The sequence below is a fragment of the Gavialis gangeticus genome, unplaced genomic scaffold (assembly GCF_001723915.1).
Source record: "Gavialis gangeticus isolate Ggan-Ray unplaced genomic scaffold, GavGan_comp1, whole genome shotgun sequence".
NCBI lineage: Eukaryota > Metazoa > Chordata > Crocodylia > Gavialidae > Gavialis > Gavialis gangeticus.
The window spans coordinates 61,354,115-61,366,118 of NW_017729034.1; the positions used below are offsets into that span (position 1 = coordinate 61,354,115).

The 12,004-nt window shown below is 43.4% G+C and overlaps 1 protein-coding gene across 1 annotated transcript in view; it reads right to left on the minus strand.

Moving 5' to 3' along the window:
* The window catches only part of LOC109304756 (sulfotransferase 6B1-like), a 30,693-nt gene that overhangs the window by 7,929 nt on the left and 10,760 nt on the right, over positions 1 to 12,004 (minus strand). Inside the window, exons 2-6 of the mRNA XM_019527567.1 lie at positions 3,911 to 4,053; positions 3,845 to 3,854; positions 2,674 to 2,753; positions 2,311 to 2,437; positions 1,324 to 1,418 (exon numbers count right to left, since the gene is read on the minus strand). Coding sequence (XP_019383112.1) covers positions 1,324 to 1,418; positions 2,311 to 2,437; positions 2,674 to 2,753; positions 3,845 to 3,854; positions 3,911 to 4,053 — 455 coding nt within the window. The remainder of the gene's footprint in view (positions 1 to 1,323; positions 1,419 to 2,310; positions 2,438 to 2,673; positions 2,754 to 3,844; positions 3,855 to 3,910; positions 4,054 to 12,004) is intronic.

Genomic DNA, 12,004 nt, shown 5'->3' on the forward strand with positions numbered 1-12,004 from the left:
CACAGCTGCTGCTGTTGGAAGGACACAGCAGGTTGAACCTGAGCTCATAATTATGGAACAAGTACAGATAGTAGCCTCCACACATGGTCACCCTCTGCCTGCACTGCAATGCATGTGAGGATCAGAGAACAGGAGATACCCAGGTTAGGGACTGGTGCACAGTAGGGCAGTTCGCTAATAAAAAGCTCTGTACTTGATAAAGGTTTTGAAGTGATTTCTGGGTAAATCTCTGCCCTCCCCTTCAGGGCTGTAGAAAGAGTATCCACCCTCAGGCAAGAGATGGGAGTTTGGAACTAGATACCAGCTAGGGGACCCAGCACTCCCCCTTCACAAGGAACTTTATGTATGTGGGCAATCCCCATTCAACTGAGATTATTTGCATAGGTAAATAATATACTTGCATGTTTGGAGGATGGAGCCTTAAAATATAGCTAAATCTCTTTGTGCCTTTTCTCTGTTTGCCTCACTGTTGATGAAACAGAGTTTATAGTGTGAAAAAATACATCTCAGAGTCAATCTATTCCTAGTATTAATTGTTTTCTGTATATTTACTCAGCAGAAATTCATACAGGTCAGGAGGGACTATTCAATCATCTTGTCTTACTCCATGCATAACACAGGCCATAGCATTTCAACCAATGTTTCTTCACAGATAACTAGCCTTGTGTTGAGCTAGAACAGTGGTTCTCAACCTTTTTAGACTTGAGGCCCTCCTCGAGAGACTCATGGAACCCCTCAGAAAATGTCAGCTCTTAAATTGTCACTGTTTTTTATTACAGAAAAATAATAGAGCAATTCTTCTGTCGCAAAGAACTCAGAAAAATCACAACTGGTCAGAATGTTTTTAACATTGTGGATTCCTTTTTGAAACCTCTGGGCTTATCTTGTGAATCTTGATGCTAACACTACGTAGCACCCTTGAAAGGCTCTCAAGGTATTCAGGGTGCTGTAGTACCCTGGTTGAGAATCACTTAGCTACAGAAGCCATTTTAGGAAAACTGTCTAAACTGCTCAATGCATTTTCACACAGGAATGAACTAATCAACTTCAAAAGGAGTCTTACTCAGACAGTGATATTAGATCTAGGGTGAGATTTTTCCAAGGCACAAATGACAGCTAAGCCTCTGCTCCTTGAACTTTCAGTGGGAATACCTGTACCTTTGAAAACCTTCCCTTAGCTTTTCTAAATTTCTTTTCTTCTACTGTATACATCTTTGGCATCTTAAGGTTAATTCAAAAGGGACAAATATAAGGTCTGAATATTTTAGTAATAAATGTAATCTGAAATGTAAAGTAAAGCACCCTTTACATAGTTAACCTCACCTCTTTTAGTTCTTCATAAGTGGTACACATAATATTTTTATTGTTGATATGTTTGTTCCATTCAATCATGTAGTCGAAATAGGAGCCCCAGACCACTGGAAGAAGCAAAGGTTTAAATTATCATTTTGTGCTTTTGAATGTGGTAATATATGAACAAAGGACAATGGGAAAAAGGACAATGTCTGCTTGAATAAACCAGAGCTGACACATGGTAGCACATTTTCTTTCCATGGCACAGTGGAATGATTAAAATCAGCTCTTTTTTACACATTATGGAAGCTGCAGTTCAGTCCATTCATAAGTAATAGGCATTTAGTGAATGCTGTTGTAGGCTCTGTGGTTTTAAACCTAGGCCATAGGCAGGTGAGATGCATTATGAATGTACGCCTGCAGCTGTGGCAGACACAATGCCTCTTAGAATATAGGGACAGAAGAGTTGCTACTCCACGCTTCAAAGCTGATAAACATGTCTCTTGCCCACAGGGCATCAGAGCAACCATCACGGAAATTTCAGTGGCAGTGGGTATGTGTCTTCCCTATCCTGAATCTCCCTACCCACACAAGAGAATATGGCCCAATCACAGGCAGCACTAGCCAACCACAAAAAAAACTGCTGTTGGGCATAATCCTGATCTAATGGTTCAAGGGGACTCTGTGTGTGTGTGTGTGTGTGTGTGTGTGTGTAAGAGTTACTACTTGTCCTTTCTTCAGCGTCCCTCATTTCTTCTTGAGGTGTGTTGAATAGGACAATCCAGCTCATTGTATGTAGAGTCAACACCTTTGCTACCAATGTGGATGAGTGGAAAGAAAAGCCTTCAAATGCAGTAGTGTAACTAGGATGGAGTGAGTGGGACACCAGCCCTGGGTGCTGACTTAGAGGGGGGCACCAGCAAGGGAGGATCTAGGATTTTGAAAAGGGGGTGCAATTCAAACACTTGAATGTTTCATCCTTATTTTAACAGAAGAAGTAAAAGAAGTGTATGGTACCTTCTCCACACATAAAAGCACTGAAGAACTCATCCCGGGTTTTAAAAGAAGGAAGCAGAGGCATTCCATTACTAAAGTGAAAATAAGATACAGCCACATCCTTTGGATTTCTAGTCAGCATCAATATCTAGAAGGACAAAAACCAATTTTTCTAAAAGTTAGCAAATAGTTTTCAAGCTGCCCATAGGCTGAAAAGTATCCATGCACAACATTCACTGAAACATTTCAAATAACAAAACTGTAAAAAAAATAAGTCTGTGCATAACTAACTGGCACACTCAAAGAATTGGTACATGTGTAAAATAAACTCTTACTTTCAAGCACCTCTAATACTGACTGTAATATTTCAAAATGCACATGAACCTTGGCATTATTCTTGAAAATAGATGTTGGTAGACATCCAGGAAGAAGATGGGTTGCCAAAACTCTTCTAAAAGGTAACTCTTCTAAAAGGTAAGTTGTTGCAAAATAAACTAGAACATGTATTTACAGTGCACTGACCCTATTGGGACACTTTTTTCCCACTTTTTTCCCACTAACTGTATGTCACCCCTGAGCTCTTGGGGACATCTCTGTTGGTGGCAGGGTGCTACAGTTCCAGCCTTGTCCCCTCTACACAGATTATTGGCAGTGATACTGTGGTGCTGGTGGTGAATTTTGTAAGTGGAAATCTGCCCCACTGAAGTCACTGAGAGCTTCTAGCTGTTAAGCAGTCAAAGATTCAACCAAGTTTCAACTGATATTAAAGTTTCTTCCTGTGTAATTAATCACTTGATTTCTAAGTTTTCTATTCTGCCCTTGTATTATAGCAATAAGCCTTTTCAGAACAAAACAAGATTATTTTCTTTAAATTCAGCAATACATTAATGCAGGGATGTCAAAGACATAGCCTGTGGGGTCAGATCATCCAGCCCACAGGGCTCCTGGAAAGGCAGGGAATTCAGGAGTGGGGTTCACTGCCCAATTCCAACATATGGAGCATCATAGGAATGCATGTTGGTGGTGGAGAGGTGAGTGATGGGTGTGTTAATCCCCACAGCACAATAACCTGTGGAAATAACACCATTGCAATTTCCCCCTCTGCTACCAGAAATGGGGCTGGATCCAGCCTGTGGGACCAATGGAGTACAATGCCCCTGCTTTAAGGCAACTGGAGTCCTCACACGTTTGTACCAGTCTCCCTTGACACTGGTGGCATAAAGTACCACCACCTTCTGTTCTCTCAACATCTCTCCAGGCTCTATCACACCTCCCTCCACCAGCAACTCTGTTCTGGGAGGGAAAACTATTTCAGTAGAAATAGAATATACTGCTTGTGAAGTACCTGTCTATGCCATATACAAAGTCATGTTTTTGAACTTGTGAGTATCTATGTATTTGAAATTGATTTATACCTTACATAGAACTTTTCATTGATCATTTATAAATATTTGTTTCCACTAATATTCAATCTCAGTATGGTCCATTTATTCTAGCTAAACAGGATTCATTATACTTATCCCAAATCATTTCCTGGCAATGGAGCATGCACCACTCTCTATTTTCTAACTGTTAGGGATATCAATTGGAAAATTTAGAATTTTAATTATTTTATATCAACCTCAAATTTTCCTGGATCTCCAAATTCAAGAAATGTATAGTCTCCTTTTTCTTCATGTTTTACTCTCTCTTCCAGTGCTTCTTTATTTTTCTTTAGATCTGCTGTAACCAAGTCATTCAAGATTTGGAGAATCCAATTATTACCTGAAACAAATTCTAAATGATTAAAACAGAAGAAACTGAATACCTCTTACCACAAATATTGAATAGCCACTTGAGGAAAAAGAAAAAGTTGGCCAATTTAATAATACATGGATCCTTGAAAATAGGGAGTTATGGAAAGACTCAAGGAACAGTACATGCAGAACTGCTCAAAAATAAAAGGAAAATGATCTTGGTAATTATTATCCAGAGAGTATGATGTCAATCCTTACTGAAAATAATTAAATAGAAAAAAACTCTATGTAAATAAAAAGTATACTCAGCATTTTGATCTGGAAGTGCTTTGCAAAAGTGGGGTCAGTATCATAAAACCCATTTTGTAGGTAAGGCTACTGAGACACTGAAATGAATGGAGTCATGGAATGTTATATGGCAGCCTAATTAATAATAGAGCTAGGGAAAAAAGCCTGTCTCACACCAGTACTCTAAACCTTAGGCCTTACATTAGACAATCAGTTCGACAGGAAAGCATTGATTATGATTTTTAGTATAGTTTTTAAGCAGCTGTATATCACCATCACCTCATGGGAATTTCATTTACACCATACTTCTTTAGCTAGTTCGAGAGAATGTCCTAAGCAACAATATCAAAAGCCTTATTAAAATTGATGCATATTACATCCATTGTTTTGCCCTTTTTCTCTAGGGTTCTTACCTGTCAAAGAAAGGAATTAGATTAGTGTGACATGGTTTGTCCTTGACACATCCAGTTGGGCTATTTTTTCACTGTATTATCCTTTAGGTGCTTAGGGATTAATCACTAAACAATTATTCTAGTATCTTTGCAGGTTTTGAAGTTAGGCTGAGTAATTTTAAATTCCCTGGTTGGTCTGTCTTCTTTTTTTTAAATACATGAAAACAAAATTTAAGAGGAAGATCATAATGGGATATCCCAGTAATTGGTGTCAGGATTCAGGTTCTTTATTCTGTGCTGCTTGCTACAAACCACCAAAACTAGGGGAGAAAGTGAACAAGGCTTTTTTTCCAACAGCTAACCTGGTGCTTAATGGAAGACTCTAATTTCCATGATGTATTTGGGAGGGCATAAATGTAGAAACCTCATTTTTTAGTTCTACCCTCCACTGATATAAATAGTGTTTAAATGGCTGTATGCCATTGCTCTTCACATTTCCTGCTTTGGAAAAAACCTCAAAATATCATTATGTCCCTAAAATCCCAAAGATAATAGAAAAGAATAGAAAGATTAATTTTTCATAGTTTTTAAAAACAGTAGAAATATACCTGCACAGACTATTCCCCCCCCCCACATCATCGACGTATGGAATCTTTTCCAATAGTCTGCAAAATAGGTTGTAAGAAGGGCCTTGGCCACTACCACTTTAAGAGAGGCTAGAAGCTGGTTGCTGCAGCAAGCAGCTGGCTGAAGCAGCAGAGGAGGGCAAGCTGGCCATCAACATGAAGTGGAAATCCCTATGTGTGGCTGGGGAGCCACATGACAGGAAAGGGTGGGGCTTTCGAATCATAGAATCATAGGAAATTACGGTTGAAGGGGCCTCAGGAGGTCATCTAGTCCAACCCCCTGCTCAAAGTAGGACCATACCCAGCTATATATTCCCAACCAAGGCTTTGTCTAGCCAGGTCTTAAAAACCTCCAAGGATGGAGATTCCACCACGTCTCTGGGTAACCTCTTCCAGTGTTTTACTACCCTCCCAGTGAGAAAGTTTTTCCCCATACCTAACCTAAACTTCCCTTGCTGCAACCTTGCAGACCTTGTTCTGTCATCTGCTACCATTCAAAACAGTCTAGCGCCATCTCCTCTTTGGAACCCTGCTTCAGGTAGTTAAAGACTACTATTACATCCACCCTCAGTCATCTCTTATCCAAACTAAATAAGCCTAATTCCCTCAGCCTCTCCTCAGAAGTCATGTACCCCATCCCCCTAACCATTTTTGTTGCCCTATGCTTGTCTCTCTCCAATTTGTCTACATCCTTTTGGCGGGGGGGGAGACAACCCAAATCTGGACAAAGCACTCCACTTGTGGCCTCACCGGTGCTGAATAGAGGGGAAAAATCAATTCCTTCAATCTGCTGGCAACGCATCTACCAATGCAGCCCAGACTGCCATTAGCCTTCTTGGCAACAAGGGCACACCATTGACTCATATTCAGTTTATTGTCCACTGTAACTCCCAGGTCCTTTTCTGCAAAGCTGCTGCTTAGCCAGTTGATCCCCAGCCTGTACTGGTGCATGGGACTTTTCCGTCCTACGTCCAGGACTTTGCATTTCAGGAGATGTCTTTCAGTCCAATCCTCCAAATTGTCTAGGTCTCTCTGAATCCTAGCCCTACCCTCGAGTGTATCTACTACTTCCCCCATCTTGGTGTCATCTGCAAATTTGCTGAGGGTGCACTAGGTTAGTCCAACAACTCCATCCTAGCTTCCAACTTGTTGATGAAGATACTGAACAAAATTGCCCCAGGACCAACCCCTGGGGGGCTCCACTTGATACCAGCTGCCAACTAGACATTGACCCAACTACCCTCTGAGCCCAGTGATCCAGCCAGTTTTCTATCCACCTTACAGTCCATTCATCCAACCTGTATGTCCAAGTTTGCTTGTGAGAGTGTTGTGGGAGACCATATCAAAAGCCCTGCTAAAGTCAAGGTGTATCACATCCACTGGTTTCCCCACATCCACAGAGCCAGTTATCTCATCACAGAAGGCAATCAGGTTGGTCAAGCATGACTTGCCCTTAAAGAATCCATGCTGACTGTTCCTAATTACCTTCTTCTCCTCCAAGCGCTTAGAAATGGATTCCTTGAGGATCTGCTCCATGAGTTTTCCAGGGACTGAGGTGAGGCCAACCGGTCTGTAGTTCCCTGGATCCTCTTTCTTCCCTATCTTAAAGATGAGCACTATATTTGTCCTTTTTCAATCATCTGGCACCTCTTCTGATCACTGTGAGTTTTCAAAGATGATCACCAGTGGCTCTGCAATCGCATCGGCCAACTCCCTCAGCATCCTGGGGTGCTTCCCATCTGGTCCCATGGACTTGTACAAGTCCAGCTTTTCTAAATATTCCCTAACCTGTTTTTCTGCCATTGTTGGCTGCTCACCTCCCCCCCAAACTGTTCTGCCAGGTTCAGTGGTCTGGAAGCTGAGCTTGCCCATGAAGACTGAGGTGAAAAAGCCATGGAGTACTTGAGCTTTTTCTACATCCTCTGTCACTAGGTTTCCCCCCACATTCAGTAAGGGGTGCACGCTTTACCCGATCTTCCTCTTGTTGCTAACATACTTGTAGAAACCCTTCTTGTTACCCTTCATGTCCCTTGCTAGCTGGAACTCCAATTGCATTTTAGCCTTCCTGACTCTTATACTTCTCCATAGTCATAGTTCCATGTTTCTACTTCTTGTAAGCTTCCTTCTTGTGTTTTAGCTCACTGAAGATTTCCCTGCTAAGCCAAGCTGGTCTTCTGCCACACTTACTGGTCTTCTTGCACATCAAGATGATTTGTTCCTGCACCCTCCAGGAGGTTTATTTAAATGGCAACCAACTCTCCTAGACTCCTCCCCTCAGATGGGCCTCCCAGGGGATCCGCCCATCAGTTCCCTGAATGAGTTAAAGACTGCTTTTCTGAAGTCCAGGGTCCTTACTGTCCTGCTCTCCTTCCTTCCTTTCCTCAGAATCCTAAACTCAATCATCTCATGGTTGCTGCAGCCCAAGTTGCCATCCACTACTACATTCCTCACCAATTCTTCCCTGTTTGTGAGCAGCAGGTCAAGAAGAGCAGAGCTCCTGGTTGGCCTCTGACCCTATCCATAAGACTTTCAACAGGCCTATCTCCCATTTCATACTGGAGCTCTGAGTAATCATACAGCTCTTTCACATAATGTGCAACTCCTCCTCCTCTTCTGCCCTGCCTGTCCTTCCTGAATAGTTTATACTTATCCATGACTGTGCTCCAGTCATGTGAGCTCCCACCAAGTCTCTGTGACTGTGCAAGGACTTCCAATTCTTCCTGCTTGTTTCCCAGGCTCCGTGCTTTCATGTACATATACCTAAGATAACTACATAATTGCCCTATTTCTCAGGAAGAATGAGAAAGACTCCCTTGTTTCTACCACCTGCTTGCTCTTTGTCCAGGTCACCCACTTCCCCACTTACCCCAGGGCTTTGGTCTCCATGTCCCAGCAAACCTAGTTTAAAGCCCTCCTCAGTAGGTTAGTAAGCCTGTCTGCAAAGATGCTTTTCCCTCTCTTCATCAGGTAGATCCCATCTCTTCCTAGCAATCTTTCTTCTTGGAATAATGTCCCATGGTGAAAGAAGCCAAAGCCCAGTTGACAACACCATCTGCACAGGCATGCATTGGTCTGCAGGATGCATCCACTTCTGCCAGAGCCCTTCCCCTTGACTGGAAGGATTAAGAACACCACCTGAGCTCCCAACCCTTTCACCCGTGCACCCAGAGGTCTATAGTCACTTTTGATCTTCTCAGGGTCGACCTGGGCAGTAGCATTGGTTCCCACATGGATGAGCAGCATGGGGTAATAGTCAGAGAACTAGAGGAGTCTTGGTAATCCTTCTGCGGCATCTCAGATCTGGCCTCAGGGAAGCGGCACATCTACTGACACAACAGGAGACATTCTGTGTGAGCCTGTCAGACATTCTGACCAGCGTTAGAATGACCATTGATTTTTCTAGGGCTAGTTTGAGAACTTGCCTCATGTTATGTGCCTGCTCAGTTCATTTTATTCAGCCTGAGCACCTACACAGCCATAGTGCAGCCTTTTTAGCTGGTGTGCTGCACTGGGATAGTTGGGGTAGGCTGCCCCCCGCCCCCCACCTCCACACAGCCAGGATGGACTCACCTCCTGGCGACACCATGACAGCAACAGCTCATTGTAGCAGGCAGGAAGGAAGGGAAGCTACTCAGTGCACTGTATCACACCCCATCCTGTGCGGGCCCAGCTACCAGTGGCCACAATGTCAGGACTGCACAGGCACAACACCAACAGGAAGCCAGGTGGGAAGCAAAATGAATGCATGGGATGGTAGAAGAATCTGTGCACTGTGCAATGTGTCCCGGCCCCAGCTCTGTGGCACAGTAAAGCAGCACTGGGTGCAGGCCTCCCTCCTTTGGTTCCCAGCAATGGCCAGTGAGCTAGATAGGATCAACTGGTGGGTCAGATATTGCTCACGGGCCATGTTTTGCCCACCCCTGGGTTAAACAATGTCCATAGCATTCTCCAGGCCCCCACTTAAATCTGGGAAAATATGTGGGGCCAGTAGGAGAGTAGTGAGCTAAAGGGAGGGTGGCCCAATAAAATGGATGCTACCTGTTTGGGAGCTGGCTCTGGATTGTATCCCTTGCTTTCAGTGGGACATCACATTTCTCTTTATCCTCCTTATTTTTGTCCATTTTATCAAATGAAAAGCTATTGGGATCTGTAGCCAGAATCTAGCCCTTTCTCTCCCCCTACCAGTTAGCATCCAGATCATTGAGCCGTGGTCATTGTTTGGTTGTGTCCTGAAGCACATATCTTTCTTTCCTGGCTGCCTAGTGGATCAGCTTTAGGAGGAGGGCTAGAGAGTGTTCTATGTACTGTCTAGCTTTTTTATGATGGTTAGAGCACAGTGCTGGAAAGCAAAAGATACAAGTTTAGGCCCCCTGTAGATTCAAGGAGTCCAGAATCTCTGTCTCCCATTCCCTGAGCAAATGCCCTAACTACCAGCCAAAAAAGTGGGAGGGACTTTGACTACTGTTGTCTTTTGATGCATACATGCATACTTGAGGTATTCTGTTCCACCACAGACAGAAACAGAATCCAAACTGTATGTAAAGGCAAAAAATTGCATAGCTATGTAAATACCACTTAGGTGCCCAAAGGTGAAATATGATTTATCCCTCAATGTCATTTTAAAAGTATATATGAAAATATACAGCGCCAGAGTTTCAGCTAGAGTAAAGAGGCTTGTAGAGAACAATGTTAGTGAATACTATGTTGATAATATCTTGTTCAATGTGCTGTTCAACCTATCACTTTTATTCATACCAGAACTTTCCTTATCTCTTCCTACTCAGGGAAGAAAAGGAAAGAACGCCTAAAATGGCCAGTATCGATTGCTTAATTTATTCTGGATGATCCTCAGTCATGTTTAGGGCACTAGTACCTAAAGAGACAATCTAATCTCATTGGTTAATATTTCATTTGGTACCTTCCCATCCTCTTGAAACTTTCTCATGCTGGAAAAGGTAGATTTGACCTTCGATAAAACTTAAACCTCTGTTTTCGTCCCAGTGAAGAAGGTAATGATTAATGGACAATAACTTGTGCAAGTAAAAGCTTAATTTTTGTCTTAATGTTTAGCCATAATATAGTTGCATATAGGGAAATTTAAGGATATTGCATTCAACAATGGTGGACTGGACTCAAATAGCCTAGGCGACCCCTTTCCATGCTGTTCCTATGAGGATACTGCTCTTTCATAGGGTAAAACCTCATTCATCCTTCACTCTAAATAGTTCTGGGGGGTTTTCCCCCTTGTAGTAACAAGAGGTTCTAAGCAAAGAATATAGTGAGAAGGGGGAGGGGGGGGCAGAGGAGGATTGCTGAGCATAGCTTGCTTCCCACTGTGATTACGGAAAATACCAAGATGCTAGTCACACCTGAATAATTTAGGGGCTGTCTCACTGCCTAAAGTAATTTCTCTGAGAAAGTTAATGCATAAGTTGTCTAATTGCCTGATGTAACAGGGTGGTCTGGCCTTTTGAGTGGGGCAGCCAGCCTTAGAGACTTTTGACCAGGTGGCCAGAACAGACCGGTAGCCCCAGGAGCAATGGGCTACCAGGCAGATGCCTTACCTGACCAAAGAAGCTCAAGCAGGCCCTGGGGGCTGAGACCACATGCAGTTAGAATATTCTCAAGTCTACCACTTTAGATCAAACGGAGTTCACAGATGCCAGTTCCAGGTGGAGCCTTTTCACCCAGACTTGCCACCTTGAGCTGTAGCTCAGTGCATCAAAGACCTATGTACCTCGTGGCAGAAACCAGTATCCAACCTGCTTATGAAAGTCATAGAATTGGTGATAGTTGAACACTTCAGACAGATATTCATTGGAGGCCCAGGAATGGGTCTGTAGATACTGGGTTATGGACTTTAAGGAAGCCAACCACCTCACTAAGGACTTTTTAGAAGCAGAATTAGAATACAGGCCCACCAAAGCCTAAATACAAAGCAAGGAAAGCTGGGCATGACTCATCAGCCACTGAGTGGAGGTCATGCACTCAGCCTGGGAGTCCTACCTTATTCCCCAAAATGGCAGGGATAGGCTCAGCTAGCTCAGGCCACAGAGTCAGGGCTGGAAGAGGATCATAACTGAGAGATAGTATTAGACCCAGGGAAAGGGAAGCCTTTGGTCTGCATCTGGTGTGTCTAGCCTGGGCACTGGCTCTGCGATTGCCCACTTATGGAATCCAATTATGTCCAGTCTTGTCCCTAATACCCTGATAGAAAACCCCAAAATAAAACTTACATAGTCCCTGTGACAGCTGGAGATGTCCAGGTCCTACACCTCATAGGCTCAGGTAAGACCTTTGTACATGGGTGCTTCATGGATCCCACCCAATTGCCAGTGGTGGAGTGTGTGCATGTAACTTGTATACACCAGAATACTCATCCCTATCTTATTTCAAGGGTGTGGCTCTCAAACAGAGGCTGAACGACCAAGCTAGTTGTGGCAATAGCCAACCACCTTTCCCAGATGGTGGCAGTGAATAAGAATTGGGACCTGCTGATCAAATTGCTACATTGGGCCACACAACAAAAGGGAGACCAGGAGCTGTTGGAGCACCATGGAATCAACTAGGGATGATATTCCCTTTTGACCCCAAGGTCTTCAGACTCCATTTTTGTCTTATGTGATGTTTTTCCAGGACTCCTGACAGACCAGGAAGGTGGCCCTGGCAACAG